At 47.3% G+C, this 26,274-nt stretch overlaps 1 protein-coding gene across 3 annotated transcripts in view; it reads left to right on the forward strand.

Moving 5' to 3' along the window:
* EXOSC7 (exosome component 7) overlaps positions 1 to 18,604 on the forward strand; it is a 30,857-nt gene extending 12,253 nt beyond the window's left edge. Inside the window, exons 4-8 of one of the 3 annotated variants that reach the window (XM_015236219.3) lie at positions 5,206 to 5,371; positions 9,997 to 10,067; positions 14,038 to 14,161; positions 15,189 to 15,344; positions 18,365 to 18,604. In XM_015236219.3, the coding sequence (XP_015091705.2) occupies positions 5,206 to 5,371; positions 9,997 to 10,067; positions 14,038 to 14,161; positions 15,189 to 15,344; positions 18,365 to 18,469 (622 nt within the window). In that variant the 3' untranslated portion in view covers positions 18,470 to 18,604. Of the gene's footprint in view, positions 1 to 5,205; positions 5,372 to 9,996; positions 10,068 to 14,037; positions 14,162 to 15,188; positions 15,345 to 15,591; positions 15,827 to 15,853; positions 18,087 to 18,364 lie in introns of those variants that run through there. The other 2 variants (XM_072941114.1, XM_072941115.1) reach the window with 2 other exon arrangements.
* The last annotated feature ends 7,670 nt before the right edge of the window (positions 18,605 to 26,274 follow it).

Raw genomic sequence — 26,274 nt, forward strand, 5'->3', positions numbered from 1 at the left:
CTCATTCATCTTAGGCTGACCACATGCAGTCAGCCCAACCACACCAAAGACAGGGTGTTGCACTCAGATGCTTGGTATGAGGGACACATTTCATTGTGGCTCTGTGTCTGAACATGACTCCAGGTTAGCCTGCTGCTCTTGTCCCTTCCTTATCCCAGCTGGGACCCTCTTGGGTGGCTCCAGGGTAGAAGGAGCCTTTGAGCTGCCTCTTCCCAAGATCTGGCTTCTCGGAGTAAGCCTCTCTCTTGGCTGAGAGTGGCTGCCTGCTGGTCTCTTTTTCCCCTTGGTAAGTCTCAGGAGAACCCCACCAGGCCCGCAAGCTCCATTCCCCAAGGGTTCTCCTGATCTGTTTCTCAAGGTGGCACACTTCAGTATCTTTAAGTGGCTCAGTGTGATCAGCCCAGTGGGTAGAATGACCATGAGAGTCACAGAACCCCGTTTTCCTGCAGAGAAAAGAGAAGGTACCAAGCACCACTGGCTGTCACCTTTATCAGAACCTCATTTGCATCTTCAAGGATTAACTCTTAATTGCATAAAACAAATAAACCCCTTTATTCCAATCCAGTGGATGGGGATGGCTTCTGGGCACCTGCGGCTATGCCCAGCAGTAAGGTCTGCCCACAGTGCCACCCAGGCCCCAGGCATGGGGCCTCTGCTCGAGAGCTCAAGGCACTCACCCATCTGCAGGCTAAAACTGAGTTGTTACCCAGTGGGAGGATAACTGCAGTGGGTTGGGGTGGGGGGTTCCCTTCTGCCAGTCTGAGCCCAGCAAGACTTTACTGCTTACCAGCAACTTCCATGTTTTAATTATTTAAATTATCAGTGGTAGAGAGGTCCCAGAAAATGAACTGCTTTTCTGCTAACTCCTACTTCCATGTGTCTACTTGGAATAATATATAGAGCTTGGGGTAGACACTGCCTCCCACCCCCATGATTTTCCCTGAGTCTTGGAAATGGTTTACTTAGGAAAGGGTACCAGCAGCTTGGACCCTGAGCCCTGTACCAGTGGAGAAGGGAAGCCCTGGGGTGTCTGAGCTCTGCTCCAGAGATGCCTGGCAGCACTTTCACTAAGCTGGAAACAGACTCAGACTTTCTAATTCCTGTCTCACGTCTTTGGTTTGTTAGTGGTAGCCTGAGAATAGGCCATTTTAGATAAGAACATTGAAACTTTGGGGGAAGAGTTTCCATCTAAAACTCTGAAGAATTTAAGTATCTAATGAGCTGGTATGTCCCTCTGGTTACCACCAGGTGGCAGTCCATCAAGTCACTTCTGGGCTCTGGCCACCATGTTGATGGGTTTAGGAACTGTGGTTTGGTCTCAGTCTTCGGTTTTTAACTGGGGGAGTTGAGGAGAACATATTCCATTCACAGACATTTCACTGTGCCCAGCACTTGTCACTTCCCTCTGGGATCTTTACTTTTCAAAGTGATCACTTGTTTTTTTCACTGATGTTGAACCAGAAGCTTCAAGCCCTGAATTGGTGGGTGGAGCCACTTGATCTCTGTTTCTTACCTGCTTTGTGCTGCTTGAAGGGAGCACTGTTCTCAGCTGAAGGGCTGAGGGTGGGGGCAAAGCAGAGAGGCATCCTGCCGAAGTCATCTGACAGTCTCCAGAGCTGATGAGATAACTCTCCCAGAAACTTCAAACAAGGGCTTACAATGAAATGTTCAGAAGGTGCCACTGTTCCCATACCCATTTATAGGGGAGCTTCTGCACACTCAGAAATGAGCATGTGTGCCCCCAGAGGAACTGGGACCTGCCTCGGAGCTAGATGACCAGAGGAGTAAGGCCTGGAGTCATCCTTGCCCCAGGTACCCCACTAAATCGCTTTTTCTACCAGGGGCCTAGCCTGACCTGGCTGAGACTTCACAGATTTACAAGTGAGACTGATTGCAAGGGAAATAACTGGGCCTATTGTCAGAAGTCCCGTTCCAGGTAGACATGGCCTTGATCTCAGCCTACTCCAGTTAAACCAGCGATGTGCCAAGCAGGAGAGCAGAGTGGAAGTGATGAGTCAGGATATGTGGAGAACTGGGAGGGGCAGCGTTCCCAGGATGTTTATTAGTTTATCCAGCTCAGTAAGTGATTTCCTAACACCCCTGGAAGATAGGCTGGGTCATACTTTACGAAAGATCTGAACTGGTTTTGGTAATTGTAAATTAGAAAGCATTTGTATTATGCCAAAAAAAAAAAACCCCAAAAAGCAAACCAAAAAATAAAACCACCCAAGTGTTTACTCCCCTCCTGAAAGAATATATTGTGATGCTTGTGAACAGAGGCTAGGACCACCAGCCTGTGTTCTCCCCTTTTTAAACTCTGTACTTAACAGAGAAGATTTTATTTAGGACTCCCTTGGTCTTCATTCCTTGACTCTGACATCTGTGGTCTAGTAGTAGGTCCTAACACCAGAACACCCATTCATTACCTTGAGGCATAAGACAGGCCCAAGGAGCGCTACCCTGGCTGGTGTCAGGCTACCAGCCAAGTGTGCCAAAGGACAAGCTCGGGGTGAATCCAACAAAGCCTAGCAGATAAGGGCTGGGCTGCTGGCATTAGAATCTTAGCTCCCTGTCACTAGTTTGGACAAATTACGTAACCTTTCTGTGACTCAGTTTCATTTTCTCTAAAATTGGGTCAACTAATAACGCCTACCTCATGGAATTATGAGAACTAAATGAGTTAATACACCTGGGAGTGCTATAGGTGGTATCTAGCATAAACATTCCAAAAAGCTGTTAAAGTTTCCCTCCTAGTAAAATGAGAGTTGGACCATCTGAAGCCTTGCAGCGTCATCCCGTAGGTCAGATCCCACCTGCAAGATTTTCATTTCACTAATGGAGTTTGTTTGTTTTTTATTTTAAGCAAATTAAAATGCCTTTAGACAGGGCTGGAAGGTTTGCCACAGTCTCCAGCACTCCCTATTAATTACATGTAGGTAGCCCATGGTTGAGATACACGTGGTTGCCTGGCTGGCCCCTGCAGGCATTTGGTTTTTGTCCTCTAGGGATGGTCTCCGAGGCCCTGTCCAGGTCTGCATTTCTGTCCAGCTCTATCAGGAAGTGTCCTGTGCTGTAAGAACCCCTAGCAATGAGGTGGAACCCTCATTTCTCTGCTCCAGCCCTTCTCTTCATCCTTCATACCCAAAGCACTACACCCCATCCCCCCTAAGAATTTCCTTCCATTTTCCCAGCCTCCTCCCCAGAGTCACTCCATGGCCAGGGCATAGGAGACATAGGAGCTTTCCATGGTCTTATGAGCCTCTAAACCTTCCTTTCTGCCTGGCTACCAGCTATGCTGAAAGAGTTAACATGTTTTAAAAAAAGAAAAAAAACTTTTAAAATGGAGGAAATTTCCACTTTAAATCAGCTTAGTGTTGAAAAACAAAAAAGAACAATGGGGCATGGTTTTGCAGGTAGATTAATTTAGCCAGTTGGACCTGGGGAGTTCTTAAGCCATCCCTTGGGGCTGTACAAGAGCTAACGCATCAGTCCCCAGTAATTAGTCTCACCCAGGAGGATGGGGCCCACTATAATCAGGAAGAGGTAAACATTTTAAGCATAAGCATCTCTGCCTGGATTTATCTACACAGAGATCTATATAGATGTATTTTTAAACACTTAAAAGCTGGAACTTAATGTTGATTGCTTAGTGTTTAAATCAGAAACAGGTTGTGTTTTGCTAGCTGTGCAAAATAATGAAGCTGGTCTCTAGTGACTTGGTTATTTTCCCATAAATGAGCTTCTTTTCATGGCTCAGTGCCTGAGTCTCGCAGAGGCAATGAGGGAACAGAGAGGTTGCTAAGGCAGGAATGAAATTGCTCTTGGGGATTTTAAGCTGGGGCTCTGCTGGCTCATAGTGGTAAGGGAAGACTGTATGATTAGAGAAGCAGAGTTATTATACACCAATACACTCTGATTATTTTAGGATTCCTTCTCAGATCTGTATTAGAATGGACCAGACAAAAGGGATACTTAAATATGCTGGGTGAAGTTTCTGTCGGCACTGCGCAAAGCAGGGTGGGCACAGCCTTGAGCCTTCACACAGGTTTTGCTTTGGCTGGAATCCCCCTGCCTGTCTATGGCCTGACCAGCATCTGCTCATCTTCAGGCTTGAGGTCTCCTATAACCCTCAACACTGACTGACATTCTCCTACTCCTCCTGTTTGCTCCCTATCATGGAACTCCCCCGCCCTGCTTCATTGGAATTGCTGGCTTAGGGTCTGCATCCGTCTTGCTCAGTCTCAAGGTCTCCAGGGCCTAGTGTAGGGCTGGGTGCCCTTCAGATGGATGAGAGGGTGGACAGATGGGTGGGGACCAGAAAGCTTCAGTAAGTGATTTTGTAGAGACCGTACTGAAACAGTTGTTTGTCTTTCTGGGCGTTATTCATTAAAGTAAAATGAAGGCTGGAGTGTTTACATATCTTACTAATGTATTAAGGGTTTGTTTTTGTTAAGGCAAAACCCTCAAAAATTTCCTGTTAAACATGTTGAGTGGTGCTTAGGGTGGCCAGTGTGGATGCTTGTTCATTCTTTATTGAGGTAATCGGGCATCAAATTCAAGAGGCTAAAACAGGAAAGGTTTTCTCTTGAAAAATAATGAAGTAAAAGAGATAACCTAGTATCTAATCGGACAGTGGTATTCTTATTTCATTTTCCTGCTTCTCAGTACAGTGATCATCTAAAGTTTGTGATGTAACTCTGGCATACTCTGATACATATCTTCTAAATCATTCCAGGAAACTTACTGTACCAACATTGTGGTTTTTGTTTTGAGAGTATCAGAGTCCATTTTCAGGCTGTGAAATCTAGGGACAATGTATTATAATGTAACCCCTCCGTAGGCCAGACTGTCTCTCTAGGCCTCCTGGCTTCCTGGGCCTGCCAGAGGAGACACTTTATTATACTCTCCAGATACACTGTTTCTGGCCGAGGTTCACTTGACCAATGCTCCTGTTTCTCTCTGGGTAAGGATGGCTTCTGTTAGAAGTCAGTGGGAACTCCTATCACACACACTGACGCATGCAGGGCATAGTGGCGATGTGTCTGGAGGCTGGGAAAGTGACAGATGCCATCCTTTCCTCCTTTCAGTGACTTTCCTCATAGCGCTGGTTCTTCCAACATCCCACAAGGAAACTGGAATAAAGTCTGCCCCTTTGCTCTTTGCCTTTGCAAAGACTCACCCCTTTTCCTTTGCCCTTTCATACAGTTCAGCCAATGCTACTCCTGAATTTGAAGGTCGAGGAGGTGATGACCTTGGCACAGAGATTGCTAACACCCTCTACCGCATATTTAACAATAAGAGCAGCGTCGACCTGAAGTCCCTGTGCATCAGCCCCCGGGAGCACTGCTGGATTCTCTATGTGGACGTGCTGGTAAGTATCGCATTGCTGTACTTACTTGGCCACACTCCACCTTTGTTGGAGGCCAGTTGGCCTACTTTCCCCTCAGTGTTTTTTCCCTCTTCAAGTGGATACTTTCAGTTTCCAGGGTGAGGCTGTTGGGATAAGATTGGTCTCCTGTAATAATTTTTAAAATTAAATGCAACATGTGTAGTAGCACACGTATAATACCATCCTACAGTAAAGTTACAGTCATATCATTGTAGCACCTAAAGTTATCCACAGAGGTTGTCAGGAAGAAGAAAACAAGAGGTGCTCTCTAGATGGTGCTAGACAGAGTTGATGGGCAGAGATAAGACAAGCTGGCATATTCTGCATGGAAAGGTGATGGGCTCTTGACATGCATTTTCATTGAACCTTTACAAATGTTTTGCAAGTAGGCACTTTATAAGTGCCATTTATAAGTGAGGCAACTAAGACACAGAGAGGTAAAGTAACTGGCCCAGGAGGTCTCAGTTTGTGACTTGGCCTCAAAGCCAAGTCTGTTTAATGCCCGTGCTGGCTCTTGACCTCACCAAGCCATTCTCCCTTGAAAACAGCCTGCAGCCCACCTTGTCTGAGTCCCTCATTTCCCCAGTAAGAACCCTGCCTCCTCCCTCCAGATTCTGCACCTGCAGGAGTCTTCCTAGTGGAGCCCTCCGTTTCCTTCCCGCTGCTTGCCTCCCAAGTACTCGTCCACCCAGTCTTTGGGACTTGACAGTAACTTCTCTCATAGCTATAATTAATGTGGCCAGTTGCTTGCTCAGGTACAGGCTATCGTTGGACCTGCTTTATTCCTTTTCATTTAATTTTATGAACCCTGAGATTAGTGGCTACGTCTTCCATTTCATATCGAGGGCATGGGGCTAAGCCATTGACCAGATGGATTCTTTAATGAATCTGAAGATAAAGCCAATCTTGTGGGCTGATAGTGAACTTTGTGACAAGGAACAGCTCGGCTATCTCTAATTGTTGGCCCTGCATGAAACAGGGCAGGGTTTTCTGGATACTTTTAAATTACTTTGATGATGGATGGAGCACGGCTGGCCAAAAGACAGCAGTGGTTACCAGCGTCCAGCAGGTTAGGGCTGTTCTGAATGCTGACATTAATGGGGGGTAAAAATAATGAAATTACAAGTCCATTTGCTTTTTCTCATCTCTGATAAACAGGATGCACCTTGTAATGTAATTCTTACAACCAAGGTAGTTTTGTAGGTCCTGGTTTTGAAGAGGTGGGAAATGGCAGCCTACAGTCATTACCGATAGGAGACAGGCTTCACAGCTGCCCACGGAGGTGCAGACCTGCATGCCTGTGCTTTGGTAGGAGGCTGGCTCAGTGAGGGGTCTGGTCCACTTTTGATTCAGTCAAGAAGCCTGTTCTTTCAGTGAAGGCTCTAGCAAAACTCGTGAACATCATAGGGGCGTCATTTCAGCTTAGAACCAGCAGCCTCTTTCGTGAGCAGGGATGTACGGTGAGCAGGAGTGTGTCAGGGTCACCCGCAAACCTGTCTTTTTAAGACTTTTTACATTAGGATTTCTTCCTTAAAAATTGTTTTAAATATTTTATTTATTTTGGAAGAAGATACGAGCTTTTGAAATGTCATCCTCAGACAAGTTTTTATGAATTAGGAAAGCATTTTAAAAATTATGTTATTAACGAGGTAGATGACTCTTTGTCAATCACATAATTCATACCTGTGGAGCGGTGGTTCTTTCCATGAGAGCAAATGTTTGCTTTCAGCCTTGATGGGAATGTGCTTCATGCATGTGAGATGGGGGATAGGCTTTTGTTTGGAGACTAAGTTTTTGTCCTACATCTAAAAATGTACTGAATACACCGAGTCCATGTTTGGAGTAAGATGGTGGAAATCCAGTCTTGTCACTGGGATTGTGAAAATTGAATCTCCTGTGATTTCTTTTTACCAACTGGTCTGAAGAGTCCTCAGGCAGAGCCCGTCTTTCAAACAGGTCTTCCCTGGGCAGCCTTCCATGTTTTCACTTTACTGCAGACACAAGTACTTGAACCTAGTACATTCAGGTGAGCCAATTTCCAGTACTGTTTTTCTACCCAGTTGTGTTATTAAAGTAGAAATTTCACTTCATAGAAACTTCACTCTTCTTTGCTCTTCATAGTTCTTTATTGGCATTGTTTTTATCTCAAAGTGGGATAACTGTTAGGACTCTGTCGTACAGACAGCATGGGGAGGTGCGTTTGTGACCAAATGTGTCTTCCTTCGCCTTCTCCTGCTCTGCTCCTTCCCCACCTCTGTTACAGGAGCGATCTTTTCCCTGCTGAGGGTGGACACCTACGACCTGCTGTGGGATCACAGTCCAGTCTCTCTGTAACACTAGATGCCCCACACCCTCTGCTCTCCTCTCAGCTCGCCTGGGCTTGTTCAGACAGCCCAGTCAGGCCGCTTTGGGTCTCTGCATCACCCCCTCAACTCTCCCCCTGCTTGTCAGCTGTGCCACTGTGTTTAGCAGAAAGATTCTTGCTAGGCTGGGCCTGCTTGGCAGCGGAGAGGAGGTCTGTGAGCACCGCTTATGTGCTGGGGATGGTAAGGGTGTGGGGTCATTTAGTTCTCACAGCCACCCTGTAGGAAAGTATGGCTTTGTTTCACTGAGAGGGAAACCGAAGCTCAGAGGACACATAGCCAGCAACTAGCAGAGAAGACTGTCAGACCCCTGCTGCTCGGCCTGGGTTCCCCATCGTGTGGTGCCCCATGAGGAGCTGGGGCAGGCGGGCGAGGACTGCAGTGGGCGTGCTCTTGCACCCTGCGGAGGCGGGCAGGCTGATCGGTGTCTGCCCTTCAGGGGGGCCCCCTCAGCAGTTACTCGGGGCTCAGCATTCTGCCCTGTCGATTTCATCTCCTGGTGATCAGCTAGAGTGTTGAAAATCAAAGTTTGTGCACAGGACGTGGTGCAGGACAGTAGAAAGAACACTGACTGGGAGTCAGGCCGCTTTGTTGTAAGTGGGGGGCTTCGGTATCCCCAACTGTCAGGGAAGGGTTGGCCGAGGTGGTCTCCGGGTCCTCTGCAGCTCAGAGGCTTCACAGCTGCTAGAGCAGACACCAGCATTTATCTAGCACTTTCTCTGCATGAGGCAGATGCTGTGGGCAGCAGGGTGTAAAACAGCGGTCTTCAGCCCTGGCTGGCCATCAGGACCACCGCTGGCCTGGAGTAAACTGCAGTTTCCAGGGCCTCCCCCTGCATGTTTGATTAGCTTCCCGGGCAACTCGGATGCACAGCCAGGGTTAGGGACCTGGGCTGTCAGCAGTGAAGATGCAGGACGGGCAGTCCCACACTGACAGTCTGCGAGGACAACAGTGGGAAAATGAAAGAGGAGATGAATATTTATTTATAAACATGTGGTTAATGCTTACGAGGTTAGGTACCACCCAGGGTCATGCAGTTAACCAGCGCAGACAGGAATCAAACCAGACGGTCCAGTCAGGAGTCCAGCTAGAGCTCAGTGCCATGTGGCAGCCTGTATCTGAACCAGGGGACAGGAGAGCTAGTCCAGCTGCTAGACAAACATGCTGCTGTTACAAGGCCAGTAGGATTGCATTCTAATAAGCAGTGACTATAGAAGGCTGTAGGAAAGACGGCGTCTGCACTGGAAGTTTGCCTGGAAAGCTTAAAGGTGGGAACTGAGTTTGTACCATGTGAATGAGGTGCGTGAGTGAGACGTGCCAGGTATGGTTGTTGATTCTTAGTATGGAAGGCCAAGGCTTAGGGTCTGCCTTTCTTCCAGAAATAATCACCAGGCTCCTCCTTCCCGGCAGCCCTTCTACTGGGCTCAGAAGATACAGGAACGAGCAAAGCCAACAGGGTCCAGCCTCAGGAGTTTACAGTTCAGATGAAGAGGAGACAGACTCTAAACAAACACACAAAGAAACATATGACTATTCCTTCTCCATGTGACTTCCTCTCCTCTTTTCCTGCTGGCTTTATTCCATAACCTCAGGCCAAGGCTTCTTTAAAATAAGGAAGAAGGACGTGTTGCCTTCCACTTAATAATGACTCTGACCTCCCCTGCTGGATGAGCACACATAAATGCAGTCAACACTTTTGCTCATGGGTGAAAACGTGTGACAGACCTTAGTTTTTATTATGCTTAATGTAGTACATGGAGTTTGAGCATCAGAGGTGTACTGGTAACCACATGCAGTAGTAACGACACTGAGCAACATGACCCGCGGCATCAGTGCTTGTCTGGAGGCCAAGCATATGTCACAAAGATGAGAGTAACACTTGCAGTGCAGCTGGGGGTTATCTGGGGCAAAATACGGGTGATCAGCTCCCCCTGCAGCACAGGCCCAACTGGCTGAGGGGCTTCACTGCAGGCTGAGGCTTCTGAGCAATGGTACCACATCAGGGCAACTGTGACCTCGCACACATGGCCCCTGTAAGCACAGCCCTGGCGAGGCAGTGCCTGCAGTTAGAGTGATGACACCGTGTGTGTCAGTGGGCCCGTGAGCAGCCACGAGTTCTTGTCTTTATTTTTATAAACACTTGATCAGCATTTCTTAGGAACTGGTGTCCTTTCATTGGGATAATAATTAAAGTAAGAAATAACGCTTGCTCTTTCTTCCTCCCTCACTCCCCCTCTCCCTTAGCTGCTGGAATGTGGTGGAAATTTGTTTGATGCCATCTCCATTGCGGTGAAGGCTGCCCTCTTCAATACAAGGTAGGTCCTTCTGGAAACAGCCCCATGAGACCGCGGAGAACCTGAGCAGACACTTGTGATGGAACACAACACTGAGGGCATTTCCACAGAAGCTCGTAGACGAGAACAGGGGGCTTCAGCATTGAGAATGGTGCTATTTAATGTTAAGCTCCAGAAAACAGATTTTATAAGTTATAACTAAATAGATGCGTATATTTCTGTGTTTATTTTTTGTATTATTATTTTCATAAGTAAACATGTACCATGTAGAAAAATATTAGAGAACTACAGAGCAGCAAAAAGAGTAGAAACAGTACAAGATCCACTGTCTAAATACTGTTGCTAGAAGAAGCTCCACGGGGGCAGGGGCTTTGCCTGCTTTGCACTCTGGTGTCTCCCAGCGCCGTGAACACAGCCTGACGTATTCCTCGTCGGGAACTGTATGCAAGTCGGACTCGTATACCAGTAGTAGGTGCTCACGTATTCCTTGGTTGGACACGTGAATGTTCTAGAAGCAGGTAGCAGCCTGCTGTTCGGTGAGTTAGGAGCAGGAAATGGTGGTGGTTCAGCCTCGCACACACAGCTGTGGAGCTCGGGACATGGCCCTTAGCTGCTCTGCAGTTGACGTTTCCTCTGACCGTTTGATGATACAGCTCTTTTCCTCTCTATGCACAAGGCTCTTTGGGGGAAAGTTCGCAGCATTTGAAAATAAGTCTGTGGAGGGGAGTGTTCAGTCTGTGAGAGAACTTACATTATGGTAATGGGGGATCCTGGGGTATTTGAAAATAAGGATTAGAAACTCCTAGGGATATAGCCTAGAGGAGTAACTGGGTAAGTGAGCAAAGATGTTATTCGAAGATGCTCATCACAGCTTCTTTGTAATGGTGAGAAGTTGAAAACAACATGAATGTCCCAACATAGGGGACTGAAATCTACACAGCAGCATATGACTATGTCTGTACGTATGCCTGTCCCCAAATGGTCATTGTGATTATTTTCCAGTGCTCATATTATGGGCGATTTAAAATTTATCTGCATCTTAAGAGTTTTTTGCTGGTGAATTTAGACTACCTGCATAATTTAAAACAAAAACAGAATTAAATAAAGGTAGATCAGAAATTGCAGGATGGAATATTTGTTGAGAAAGAAAGCTGAAGAGTCCCACCCTTAGCTGTGCCACTAGACCCCTGGCTGAGACTAGTCGAGGGTATGCCTGGCACCGTGGCCACTGTGAGGGCTCGAGTACCAGATGCCCGTAGCAGCAGCCTGGGCTTGGGCTCTGCTGGAGAAGAAAGGAAGTTGCCATCTGTTGTCCCTCAAGCCTCAGAACTTACTCCCCATCTGCTAGCTGGTTTCCATGGGCACCAGGGCAAAAAGAAAGAGTAGAGCCAGATGAGGCTTTTGGCTATAGGGGAGGTGTTGGGCAAACTGTACACCAGGATAGTCACACCCAGCTGCTCGGGTTGGGGAGGACACCTGTCATGTGCACAGCCATCAGTCTCGTGCCCAGAGCAAGAACAGCCCTGCAGGCAGCAAGAAATGGAGACCCCGCAAGGCACTGGGACCCCCTGGTGTGTGGAGAGACCTTCTGTACAGTCAGGGCCCTCTGGAAAGGTTAAGGCCATTCTCTAGACAGCATTTGCTAGCCCTTCTACTGAACCACGATGTAGCCAGAGGGGTAGGAAGGAGTGTGTGTGTGTGCACGCGCATGCACACAGGTGCTTATTTTTTACCATACCACAATTCAAACTGGTTACCTGACTTGTTCAAATAGGATATTACTTAGTACTTAGACCCAGGGGACCCCTGACATGGAGACGTCACCTGGGGCAGACCCTAGCAGGACTCCTTGGTTCTTGTGGACATTCTCTGGCTGAAACTCCTCTGCACTGACATTGGCTTGTGTAGGGACGGCCAGCAGGGGTGAATCATAGCCAGCTTTTGTTAGAGGCACAGGGAAATGCACCAACACTGTTTGTATTACAGTAGCTGGGTGGACCACCTCTTCCTTCCTTGCTCCTCCACCCCACAGTGGAGTGAATAGACTTTATGGCTTAAGTATATTTCCAGCACCCAGCTCAAGAAACAGAACATTGCCAGTTCCCCAGAAGCCCTCTCACCCTGTACCCCCATGCAGTCACTGCACCCACTGAGGATAACCACAGCCCTTGGTTTGTGCTTGACATAAATGGAATCACGCAGTGCTTTCTCTCTCATGTCTGCCTTGTTCGCTGAGCATTAGGTTTTGTGGCATCTGTGTTGTGGCCAGGAGTCATAGTTTGCTTTTTGCTGAATCGTGTTCCACTGTATGAATATGTCACAGTTCATTTATCCATTCTTCTGTTGATGGACAGCTGGGTAGTTTCCAGTTTTGAGCTTTTGCAAATAATGTCAGTCGATTCTGCAAAACAGTTTTCCAAAGTGCTTTGACCAAATGGTACTCCCACCAGCAATGTATAGAGTCTGGGTTGCTCCACTTCTTTGCCAACCTTTGGATTTTTTTGTCTTTTTAATACTAGCCATTCTGATGGGTATGTCCTGGTATCATATTGTAGTTTTACTTTGCACTTCCCTGATGGACATTTAAGTTGCGTACTTTTCTGTATGTTTACTGGCTATGTGAATAGCCTCTTCTGCAAAGCTCCTGTTTAAGTCTTTTGTCCATTTTTCTGTTGGGTCATCTGTCTTTGTTTGGTAGGAATTCTTTATGTAGTATGTCGGTTTATACACACACACACTCATAGAAATATTTTCTCTACTCTGAATTATTTTTTGGTTTCCAAATGCCTTTTGACAAACAGAAGTTCATAATCTTAATACATATTATGTTAGACACACACACAGAGGCAGACCTTGTTTTACTGCACTTCACTTGATTGTGCTTAGCAGATACTGTGTTTTTTGACAAATTGAAGATTTGTGGCAACACAGCATAGAGCTAGTCTATCAGTGCCATTTTTCTGACAGCATTTTCTCACTGCATGTCTCTGAGTCACATTTTGATAATTCTTGCAATATTTTTCATTATTCCTTTATTTGTTATAGTGACATGTGATCAGTGATCTTTGATGTTAATATTGCAAAAAGATTACGACTCGCAAGAAGGCTCAGATGATGGTTAGCATTTTTAGTAATAGAGTCTTTTTCAATTGAGGTATGCACATTGGGTTTTTTAGACATGCTATTGCACACTTAGTAGACTACGCTATAGTGTAAACATAACTTTTATATGCACTGGGAAACCAGAAATTCATGTGACTTGCTTTATTACAGCAGTCTGGAACCAAACCTGCAGTATCTCCAAGATGTGCGTGCGCGCGTGTGTGTGTGTGTGTGTGTGTGTATTCAATTATAATATAATTGAATCTGTTATTTTTCCCCTTTATGATAAGCATTTTATGTCCAATAAATCTTTGTCTACTCAGATCATGAAGATGTTCTTAGTTTTTCTTCTAAAAGCTTTATTTTTTTATCTTTCACCTTCACATGTTCAGTCCATTTAGTATGGATTTTTGTGTATAGTGTGAAGTAGGGATTGGGATTCATTTTTAGATATCTGGCTAATTAAGCATGATTTTTAATTTTATTTTTAAAATGTATTTTTACTGAGGTTTTATTCATTTAAATATTACATTAGTTTCAGGTGTACAACATAGTGATTTCAGTATGTTTATATATTATACTCCATTTAAAGTTATTATAAAATACTGGGTATATTCTCTGCGCTGTACAATATATCCTTGCAGCTTATGTATTTCATACGTACTAGTTTGTGACTCTTAATCCCCTAGCCCTGTCTAGCCTTCTCCTCTGCATCATTTTTTAAAAGGCCTCCTTTCCCCACTGCACTCAGTGTCACCTGTACATTTTTGGCAGGGATCATAGGGAGGACAAGCATGCCTGGTGGGACACAGGGATTGCAACTCAAGAAAAAGAAGTTGTCATCCTTCTTTTCAGTAAATGGGGATTTTAATTATGCTTCTGCTTCTAGGATACCAAAAGTTCGTGTTCTGGAGGATGAAGAGGGGTCGAAGGACATTGAACTGTCTGATGACCCTTATGACTGCATCCGGCTCAGCGTAGAGAATGTCCCTTGTATCGTCACCCTGTGTAAGGTATGAGCTTATATCTCATGGTTTTTGTCTTCCCTGTGGGTCTTCTTCAACCCCAAGGTTACTTAATAGGTTGGGAAGTTATAGTTTCATGACCCATACTGAAGCAGTATTAACCCAAACTCAGTAATTTTCTAATATAGAGACCACTACCATGAGCAGCTCTTTCTTTTCTTTTTAACTGGAAGATACGGAGTCCCAGGGGCACATGAGCAGCTTCACAGTAATAGTAGCCAAAGTTGGTTAAGCTCCTCCTGCCTGCCAGGCATTACAGTGAAACATCCTGAATGCATATTAGCTTCAGTACTCTCAACTCTATGGTGTCTAGGCTGGCTGAGTGGTAAAAGGGTGGTTGAAAGGCGAACGCTATCCCCTCTGTGGGCCCTAATGTGCACATCTATGAAATGAGGGGGTTGGAGCAGGGCCTGGGTCTCTGATGCGTCATGAGGTTTCACATTAGCACCGAGGCCTGTGGAGCCAAACACCCAGCTGATGCTGACGTGTGGCTGCCCCGCCCAGGACTGTGCAGAGGGCCTGTTTTGGCTGAGACTGTCACTGATTACACGAAGGTTTCATTATATAAAAATCGGACAGAGCGGGTCAGGTTTAATTCCACCAGAATCACTTCATGAGCATGGAGTATAGTGAAGCTTTGGGATGACCAGAGGTGCCTGCCCTTGACTCATCCTTGAGCACGTCCCTCAGCATGGGCCCTCTTGATCCATCTTTGTCTTCAGTGAAACATCCAGGGGGCCTCTGACTTGGTCTCTGAATTATAATTCTAACCACCTTCCCCCTACGCCTATATTTCCATTTCATGCTTCCATTGCACTGCTTACACAGTGGCCTGTGACAGAATGATTGAACATTGCTTCAGATATTTTCCATATGAGCAGAATCTAAAATAAGATTCAGAATGGGCCGTGCAGGTTCCTTGCTGGTGCTGATATTCCCTTCATGAGGCTCTCAGGGGTGGGGGGTCTGGGACGTGTGTCACCCACATGTGTGCACTGCTGCCCTGTCCCTGCAGATTGGCTATCGGCACGTGGTAGATGCTACTCTTCAGGAGGAGGCCTGCTCTTTGGCCAGCTTGCTGGTGTCCGTGACCAGCAAAGGAGTCGTGACATGCATGAGGAAAGTAGGGAAGGGCAGCCTGGACCCAGAGAGCATCTTCGAGATGATGGAGGTGAGACTCTGGTTCCGAGGCCAGGACCTGGCTGGGAGTGCTTGCTGCTTCCTGCCCTCTTGGTCACACTGCGGGAATTCTCCCCATTTACCCACTTCACCCCAGGCTAGGAGTGTGGGGAACAGCTGGTGTGAGCTGGATGTCACTGAGCAAGCCAAGGGTACTGGCGGTGGCGGTGGGGGCTGTGGGCTGGGAGGTAGTGACCTGCCCGTAATATTCGCTTATCCTCTCCCTCTCTGATCCCCAGGTCCACGTTTCTAAATGAGAATGTTGGACTGATAATGTAAAGAGTCACTTATAACTCCAAAATTTCAAGCCTTTGTGATTTGATGAGGGAGCTGAATTCCTGGCTGTCTGCTTCCTGTCCCTTGAAGGGAGTGAGCAGAGGTAGAGCCAGGGGCTGAAGGATGGCCATCTCCCCATTCTTGTGGGTCCAGAAGTGTTTAAAGGGAGGCGAATAGGAACGGTGGGAAATCCTCCTGACTGTCTCGGGTGCACGTTCCTCTCAGGGCTCCTCAGCCCGTCTGGCAGCACCATTAGGGCACTTTCCAGCTGCTCCGTACCAACTGGTTACTGACTGATCCGTGTGTCTACCTCACTGGCCTGAAAACCCCTCTGCAGCAGGGACCAGGTCGCACTCACTCATGTCTTCCCAGACCTTCCTTCCGTCGTGTCCACTTCAACTCTCCAGAAGCTTTTGAGGACTTTGAGACTGATTAACTGACTGACTTGCCAGGAATAGACTGACCAGCCCTGGGAGGTTTTGTTGTAAGTCATCTCTGTGTCACAACACGTGCCCAGAGGTCACTGCTTAACAGCACGAAGGTTGCCGTCTACACTCTTCCTTCATTCCCAGAAACAGTGATTCTCATTGAAGACTCTACGTGCTTGATGTCTTTTTTTTTGTCATCTTATTTGAGAGCAAAAATGGGCCATGTATACAGTGTTGAGGACGCAAGCGTGAGCTCTGAAGCCAGATTGCCCAGGCTGCGAATGTGGCCTGGGCCCCAGCTCCCTCATCTGCAGAGAGGGGCTAACAACAGCAGTAGTGTCTGCTGCTGCCGTGTCATGAGGGGTAGGCAGGCCATGTAGTGGGGAAGCACTGACACATCGCAGTTTGCACTGTCAACTCTCACTCTGTCTGGATCTGCATTAAGCACCCCGAGTTCCAGTGTCTCCAGCTGTGCATGGCATCAGGTGTTCTGAAACTAAAGCTCTTAAAATGCTTTACAAGTTCTACCAAAGGCCTCTCTAGACGAGTGCCTCCCAAATCTTGTTTTAGAGGGAACTCCCCCCTCATCCCCCTCAGGAGAGTCTGATGAGAATTCCAGGCTCTAAACAACAACAAAAACAATAAATAACAGCTCACATTCGTTGTGTGCTTACTTCACGTCCCACCCTGTTTCTAGTGCTTTAAATGTATCACATCATTTATTCCTCAACAAACCTGTGAGGTAACAACTGGTATTACCCTTATTTTTATAGATGAGGAAAATTGAGGCATGTAGACGATCAGTAACTTGCCTGCAGGCCTCACAGCTCTTAAATGCTGGTGCTAGGATTCAAACCCAGACTGTGCCCCCAGAGTCCCCCTGAGCCATGAGCTATTTTAATAACCTCATGACCCAGGTGGGCTCTGGCTGCTGTGGATGGAGGGAGAACCAGAGCACTGTCCAGGGAGCTGAGCTTCCTCCTCCCTGGGGCTCGGGGAGTGAGGTCTGCAGGGGGACCACAGCCTCTGGCCCTGTCTCCCCATTTCTCTCGTACGAGGATGCAGCAACCCAGAGATGCTGCTCATGGTAAAGCTGAGAACCTCAGGTTGTCCTGCGGCTCCGCCCCTAACCTCTGCGGTCTCTTTCCTGCAGGTCCAGGTTCAGACCTCTCAAGTTCTGGTGTCCTCTCTGTCTCCTCTCCCCGCCTTCATGTATATGAATAAGCAGTACCCCTATTTGATCAACTTGGACATTTTTTTTTGATGTTAGGATAAAAATCTTTCCAAAGTCACTCTGGACCTTAACCCTGACTTTGCATTTCACAGATTTGCTCACTTCCCCGCCTTTAGACTGAGATCTTCTCTTTATATGAGTTTTCAGTAATACTTGAAGTCTCATCCCGTGTTATAGTCAGGGGCCAGGGGAGAAGGCACAGAGCCCTGGGGAGGCGACACCTGTGACAAGGAGGACTGGGGTGAGGGTGAGGCCTGGGTGTGTTTCCCCCTGATGTTGTCGGGATGGAACCAGAGGCACAGGTGAACTTAAAACTGCTATGGGAACGTGAAAGACTTGATGAGATGGAGACTTGTAATTGGTTCACTGTGTTCTTAAAATGTTCATGAGCCGAGAGACAGAATAACAGTTGCATAAAGAAAGATTTTTGTTTTGTAGGGTTTTTTGTTTGTGAGGGCCCCCTCCTGTTATGCTGTGTAGGGGCTAACTAGGAAATCTCTGGGTTGTCCAACCTCTTGATGTGTCTTGATTCCAACATTCTTGCCTTTAACATCTCTGCATGGTAGTGACATCAAAGACCCTATCCAGGTATTGACTTTGGTCCCATCTGAGCAGATCTTTGGTGGCAGGTAAATCAAAAACTGCTTGTTAACACAGGTCCTCAGCACCACCTGTTCCTTCATCAGATGGGATTCTCTGGTCTCCCTGGGTCTCCTCACTGCAGTACAGTGAGACTCAGCTGTCAGCAAGTCCAACTGGTTGACAGTTCAGCTGCTCTTAGTGGCAGCAGCTAATGACCGAGGTGGACTTTGCCGCTTCCTGCTTGCTGCCTGAGGGTTGGCATCTTTTTTTTTTTTTTGGAATGGAGGGTCTTCCAGAATGTAACTATTATGTTGTCAGGGTTTGGGGTTTGTTTCTGTATTGTTTGTTTAATGAGATAAAAGACCTATAAGGCAGATGGGACGTGTGCCGCTTTAGAATGGCTAGCTGGCAGGAAGGGGAGCCTCTCTTGGTCAGCATGTGTCTGCCTCACAAGCGGGCCTGGCCCTCTTCTGTCCCTTCTCTGTCCTGCAGACCGGCAAGCGCGTGGGCAAGGTGCTGCACGCGTCCCTGCAGAGCCTGCTACACAAGGAGGAGAGCCTGGGGCCCAAGAGACAGAAAGTCGGATTCCTGGGCTGATGTGCAGTCAGACACCAACTGCAGAGTGTTTGTTTTCTACTTTTCCTTTAAGCTGAAGTTTGTATATATTTTCCTTAACTATTATGAGTTTAAGACAACATTTATACAAGCACAATTAAAGTCTATTTTCTGGTCTGGTTTGGTATCGCTAGAGTTCCTCAACTGTAAGCCAAGATGCCATTCGGTGACCCCTCAGAAAGTCTGACCATTGTCTAGTGACAGCTGAGTCCAGAGGTCTGCTCTGACGAGAGGGCTCTGGTAATGGGCCTCCCAAGGGAGACTGGTTTATCTCCTGCTGCAGAAGTTCAGAGTGGCAGACACACTAGAATAAGGACCTAGCAGAAAAATGGTTCAAAGGAAATGCTTATGATATGTATATTGTCAACTTTTTCCCCCTATTGAGCTTTCAAAATAATAACTATATTAAAAAAAATCCACCTTGTGGGCTTCTGGGTTGGGGAGATTGAGGAGGCACTCTGCCCCAGACGCAGACCCAGGGCTTCCGCCTGGCTGGTGAGCCTTCTCCAGTCTGGGGGAGCCCAGTTCTTCCTGCCCTCCAAGAGATCCCGGCCCACCTCCCTAGGCACTTAACATCTACTTTGGTCCTTAGCCAACCTTTCTTATTACTCTTGTTTTGAAATTGCTTTGTGTTTTATAACCACTCCCTGGTGTTTTGTAAGATTTCTATGTTTATGAGCATTAAGAAAGCTGCTTTAGAGATGTTGTCATTTGATTACTCAGCCTCCCTTCACACTCCGGGGACAGAAGGAGAGGCCATTCTTAGTGGCGCCAGAAAGCTCGTCCTATAAGCCTGTGTTCTATTCACAGTGCAGTGTGTTCGAATTAAGTCCACTTATGGGTGAGCAGTCTTTGTGTTTTTTTTTTCCCCTGGGGAACTGAAATTCCCCAATCAATCTTAAAGAGAGCCCTGGGGAAGGAATTGATTCATGAAGGAGGGTATTTCAGCCATGGCATTTACTCTCTGCATTTCAGTTAGACAAACAGGGTAAGGAGTTAGGAATTTCCTGCCTAATGGAAAGAACATAATGTGAGCTGAAGCCCTTTCAGACCAGTTCCAGAGGTCTTGGCGTGGGCACCTCCTCCCGGCATGGCCAGGGCACCTCCTCTCCTATGGAGAGAAGCAGCTGCCTAGACTTGGACTTGGAACTGTTGCCCTGTTGAGAGAATAGCTTGGGTCTTCATTTTTCATTTTTTCCAGTGATTGTCCTTACAGGCGCCATGACAGTGCTCCCAGCGAGGCAGCGGTCAGCCCGTTCCTCCCCCTGCCCCTGGTTGACTGCGCATACTGGAACGTTGACAGTAGGGGTGCACAGATGCAACTGGAGTGGGAATAAAGTTTAGAAACCTTTGGTTTTGATGATTAAAGACATCAGATAGTTGAGACAGACAGACAGATGAGGCTTTGCCAGGCCAGCTGTACAACAGCCACCCAGCTGGGCTGGCTGGCTAAGCAGTTACAGTGCAAAGGAAAGGGAGAGGTAGATGCTAGCATCTGTCTGTCAGCCCACACCTTTCCTGTAGGCCGCCCTACCTGGAGAAGTGTACCTCACACACTAAACAAAGTACCGAATGAGCACAGTCTCTCCAGGAGAAGCGTTAATGGGAAATGTGTGACTATTGCACCTCCCAGAATAAGGGACAAGAAAACTGAAGGCAGAGACGTGGAAAAATACTGCCATGGGGAAACCCACTGCTTCATCCAGCAGAACCAGAGCTGTCTTTAGTGGCCGCTGAGTAAATACCAGGGAGAAGCGCTGAAGGCAGCCAAAAGGCAATTAAGGGCTTGGGGGTTGGGTGGGTAAGGGCGGGCACGGAAGGACTGCAGCATTATAGAATATTCGAGTTGGTTTTATTGTTTCTGGGATTTCTTGGTCTCCCAAATTGTGTGAATTCAAGCCTGCAAATTCAGAATATTGACAATAATTTGTTTTTGTTCAGTAAAGGCTCACTTATAACTGCCAGTCAAGTGCGTATCTATGCTCTTCAAAACCTTTTGGAAATAATCTGGCAGTGTGTATTAAAAGTCTTAATTTCATGCCCTTTGACCTAATAATTCCACTTCTGGGAGTGTAACCAAAGAGGAATAAAAACATGAAGCATAAAGAAGTTCACCCCAGCACCAGTGCTTGTGCGAGAACGGCAGAGCTGCAAAGGAAGGTGCAGCCTTGGCAGGTTTCCTTTGCCAAAGTCAGGGCTTCCCTCAGGAAAGAAAGGGACTCAGTCCCTCCTATTCCCCTGAACGCTCTGGGAGGGCAGACGAAGCCCCCACCCCTAGCTAGAGGACAGCAGCCATCTCCTGAAAGAAACGCTGTGCCACTTCCCATGCAAGGACGTCCCTGAGGCAGATGTCTCGTGAGATAGTGCTCCTCGACCTTTGCCCCACCTCCCCTCACTGGCTCCAGACCCATGACTGGGGTCTAATTACAGCCCAGCCTGAGCAGGGAACTCAGCCCCTGCCACAGGAAGAAAGAGTACTTATCAGAATAACTGCAAGACCTGACTTGGCAGGTACCAAGGAAATAGAAGTGGGAGTGGATCTGAGGGTGTTGCACCAGGACCGTGGCTGGAAAGGAGGTTTCATGTCCTGGCAGGGAGGTCCGAAGTGGTCCTATTTCACCGCTAGGATGGCCCCTGAAGTTCAGATCTGGTGAGCCCCTGAAGTAAATGAGGAGGAGGCACTAGAACTGAACAAACTGGAAAAGCCACAGCACTTCTCAGATCTGTAAGAGAAGTGAGGCCACAGGGCAAGCAGTGCTCCCCAAATCAGAGAGACCAACAGGCAAATAAAAAGAAATTAATGCAGCTGTATGAAACTCACTCTAAATATGAGACACAGATTAAAAGTAAATGGAGGAAGAAGGATAAAACCATGATTACCATTCATCAAGAAGAAGGCTGGAGTAGATACATTAATTTCAGACAGAGGGGACTTCAGAGCAAGGTAAGCTATCAAGAATAAAGAGGAGCATTACATGATGAAAAAAGGGGTCAGTTATCCAGGAAGACATACAAATCTGTAATGTGTACATGCCTAACAACAGAGCGTTAAAATACATGAGGTCAAAACTGACAGAACTACAAGAACTACATGAATCCACTATCGTAACTGGAGACCGCAGCTCCCCTCCCAGAAAAGGACAGATGGAGCAGGCAGAAAGTTGGTAAGGACAGGGCTCAAGTCACCAACACCATTGATCAACTGGATATAATGGGCATCTAGAGACTGCTTCATCCATCAACAGCTGAACACACATCCTTCTCAAGCTCACATGGAACATTCACCAAGAGAGACCAGATTCTGGGCCATAAAACACACCTCAGCAAATTCAGCAGAAGTCACAGTGATCTGCCATCAGACCACAACAGAATTAAACTAGAAATCAATTACAGAAAGATAGCAGGAAAGTCCCAAGATGCATGCAGATTAAACAACACACTTCTAAATAACACCTGAGTCAAAGAAGTCTCAAGTGAAATTAAGTATTTTGAATTAAAATGAAAACACAACTTACCAAAATTGTGGGACGTAGCAAAAGCAGTGCTTAGAAGGAAATTTATAATGTTGAGTACATATATAAGAAGAAAGATTTGAAATCAATTATCTAAGTTTCCACCTTAGGAAACTAGAAAAAAATCCAAATTTAGCAGAGGAAAAGAAATAATAAAAATTAGAGTGATATAGATATCAATGAAGTTGAAAACAGGAAATCAGTGGAGAAAATCAATGAAACCAAAAGCTTGTTCTCTGAAAAATTCCAGAGAAGGGAGAGATCTTTAGAAGGGAGAAGTCTGTCACTGGCCGTTTCCTTCCCTGGGGCATTTGCAGACTTGGTGCACAGAGAGGGGTTCTACAGGGGAAAAAGAGACCAGCAAAACTTCCGGTGAGGTTGCGCAAGGCTAGGGTGATAATTTGGGAACTTCAGTTTCCCTAAATACACAACTGGGTTTATATTTGTTGATTTTTAAGGCCATTTGTGGGGGTGAGGGGACAGGTGTCAGTGTGGCAGATGTAAATCTGTAGTATTCCACAGAACTATTCAGATTTTCTCTTCCTGTGTAAGCAATTGTAACTGAAGACATCAGATAAGTGCAGAACTGGGCTGTGAGTGCCCAGTTTGTTTTTCCCAGATTTAGAGGTCAGGTCATTTACTGTCTCACCCCTGGAGCGGAAGGAATAAAGGGGTGGGCAGAGGCCCTGGAGCCCCGAGGGGGCCGGGGGGCCGGGGGCCCAGCTGCCTCACAGGGCAGCTCCACGTGCTCCTTGCAAGAATCCCATTATGTAGGCAGAGTAGTGATTACTGCCCCATTTTATGGAGCAGGAATCTGGGTCTTGAATAACTTGCCCCAAAAGACAGCACTGGGTGTCTGAGCTCGATTTGGAATCTAGGACTCCCAGTTCTCTTCCCACTAGGACACTGCTGACCTTTAGGGACAAAAAAACAACAGGGAATGTGGGCCCCGTGGAGCCAAGAACTTGGCTAGGTGGTGTACTGCCTCCCCCAGTATTGTGTGCCCCAGGGCCTGGCACGCACGGGCAGAGCCAATTTTTTTTGAATGAACGACAGCATCAGGCCAACGTGGTTTGACAAGGAACAAATGAGGGTCATGGAGGCCTTGGTTACAGGCCGTTCATGTGTCTTTGGTTTTGACTAAGGGCCGAGACTGCCCTCACAATATTCTTGGAGATGCGCACCCTGGATGTTCGTACCTTTGAAGAGAGTGTGGAAAGTTCTCTCTGCTCCATAGGCGGGCCACATTTTCTGTTGACACAGGGCCAGTGGAGCTAAAAGGAAACATCTGTGCAGGGTAGGGGGTGGGGGTGGTTCCATGTTGGGCCAGAAGTTTTGTTGTTTGGGCTGACATGGGTGGGGTGGCCAGAGCTAGTTTTATATAACTCAGACATCCAACAGCTTTAGGAGAAAAAAAAAAAAAAACCACTTGAAAATGTACCTTTCAGAGCACTCTTCTGATTTTTCTGCCTCTGGGCTTTATTGTCAAGATGATTCCTCCTGTAGGGAAACTGGCAGGAAAAGCCTGCGCCCTGAGGGTAGATGTGTTAGTACTCGGACCTTTCCCTGAGGGTGGGCCATTTGTGAACATTAACCCAGCATTGTTCTTCTGGCTGAAACCACCCCCACTTGCTGTCCTACTGGCTGGTAGAGGCCTCAGGGACAGTGCCAGCAGGAGACATTGTATGCTGGGAGGATGAGATCCATAGACCCCACCAGGGCTGTCGGTGAGTGCACTGCAGGTGGTCACAATGATGGTTCTCACCTGGCCGGGGAGAGCTGGGAGTAGACAAGGGGACCTGGGTATTTGATGGCCATAAGCTCAATACTGGCAACCAGTGAGGCATGGTGGCTACAAAGAAGTGGCTTTCTGAAAGGACTGTCCAGTCTGACCACCGGAGACACCGGCCCCTGCCCCCGGCAGGCTCCTGAGAACACGTTTTGTTCTCAGAGCTGCACCATGGTGAGGATCGTGACAAGCAAAAATCTATTCCAAGGTGATTTTCCAGAAGATTAAAAAAAAGTACAGTAATCATATCTTAGAGGAAAAGTTGGGAGGAAAAGGGGAAGGAACATGGAGAAGAGACAATCAGAGAGGGACAGGAAGGCGCGTTTCAAACATTTCCTAGCCTCTTAAATGACTGTTCAGAGGCCAGTGCCAGGGACCTCAGGGTGATGTTTCAGGGGCCTGCCTGCATAACTTTATAACAAGCCGAGCATCTGGAACCAGCTACCTTGCAGAGTAATGACCCACTCATCCCAGGAATTATACAAGCAAGCACATGGAGACGTCTGACAAGGTCAGTGGAAAAGGACATCCCATATCGAGAGGTGGATGATGGGGTGCTAAGAGTTCCAAGCGTGTTCCGCCAACGCTCCTGCAGGGCTCGTGTGAGATGAGACCAGGAGTAGGGATCCCCGGGCTCTGAATGCTCACAGCAGAGCCTCTCTGGGCCCTCCTCCCCAGCATACCCAGGCCTCAACAATCAGGCCCTCCTGATAAACTGGGGGTGGTGGTGGGGAGGAGGAGGGCCCTCTGGCTGCCTTATACTTGGAAACAAGCTCCTCCCATTTCCCTGCTGCCAAAGAGCTGAGGTGAGAAAACCAAGAAAGCAAAAGAGTTTTAAAAAGGAAAAAGAATCGTTCAGTTTCTCTTGTCATGTGCTACCCACCCAGAGTTCCAGGAAGCAAGGCTCCCTGTTAGGTTGTGTAATCTTTGATCCCAAACTGTCTCAGTGAGGGCCTGGCTGCGAATATAAAACACTCTCCCACTCCCAGAATGTGACAGAAAGGGCCTCATGCGTGTCTGCTGCCTGCCCCAGGCTCCTGCCCTGGGGACCACAGGGGCGGGACCAGCCAGGCGGGGCTGCAGGCACATCCCTCCACAGACTAGATGGGGCAAGGTGGGGACCCTGGAAGAAAAGGCTGACTGACATAGCACTGAACTTTTCTTTTGAACATTCTCGAGCTCACAGAAAACATGCAACTACAGCACAAAGAATGTTTTCCCCTGAGCTATCTTCCAGTGAGTTGTCAACCTGATGCCCCACCTCTACCTTGTGCTTTAGTGCGTGTTTCCTCCTGACAAGGTCACTCTCCTCCGAAATCACAGCACACCATCCTAGCAGGACACTAACATCCAAGAGGTACGTTGCTGCCACATGCTCCTCAGACCCCTCAAGTTCCTCCAGTTGTTGCAGTGGGGTCCATGAGAGCCGAAGGGTCTGGTTCAGATCCACACGGCGCATTCGCTACTGTGTCTTCAATCTCCTTCAGTCTGAAACAGTTTCTGAGACATGACCTGAACAGTTTTGAAGATTGTTGAGCAGTCGTTTTTTAGAAAGCCCCTAGGCTGGGTTTGTATGATGTCTCCTGGGCAGAAATCTCATGGAGGTGGGGCTGCATTCCCCTCCCTGCAGCCTGACAGGTGCTCAGGTGCTGCGGGCTCTGCGTTTGGCGCATTACTGATGACGCTTACTCTGGTCACTTGCTTAAACTGATGTCTGCCAGGCTTCTCCACTGTGATGTGACGCTTGCCTCTTTGTAATTAATAAGGATTTTATGGGCAAGTAATCTGAGATGATGAAAATCAGACTTCCAGTGTATTTGCTTATTTACATCTGTGGGTACTCATGGTTTCCTGTTCTACTGTTACTATCACTATTTTGATGCTCAAACTGTCCCTGGTTTTGGCCCCGGGAAGCTCCTTCAGGCTGCCTTGTGTCCTGGCACGTTCCCATCCTTCTTTAAACACTTCTTTGCTTTCAAGCGAAACAACTTGTTCTAGGCTTACTTTCTACTTCTGCCCCAGTGCTGGAATCAACCATTCCTCCAAGGTGCTCTGGTTCTTATAGTGGGAAGCTGTATTTAGAAACCGGCACTCGGATGCTAGGCATGCTCAAGGCTGCGGAGGAGTTGCTGCTCCAAGGCCCCTCCCAGACGGCTGCGGAGCTGATGCGCACATTTCCACCAACATTCATAGGTTCCTCTTTACTTGCTGAAGTCCACAACTGCACGCTGATAACTCCAATTTTAATCCTATAGCAGAGGATTCATTCTAGGTTTTTTTCTCTCTCTCTATTTGTACCTCCCTTTTCTGACAATGAGAAACCTGGCTCCCTTGGTCTTTAATAGATTTACTTATTCCATAGATGCCCCTGTATGTGAGCAATCTCTCACCTCTGCTCTCCCAAGTGGACCCCTTCTTCTCCTTGCTTGGACTCCAACACTTCATACAGGACCTCTGCTTCCCCGGGGATGCCCTCCTCCGCCCCT

Source organism: Vicugna pacos, chromosome 17 (genome assembly GCF_048564905.1).
Source record: "Vicugna pacos chromosome 17, VicPac4, whole genome shotgun sequence".
Lineage (NCBI taxonomy): Eukaryota > Metazoa > Chordata > Mammalia > Artiodactyla > Camelidae > Vicugna > Vicugna pacos.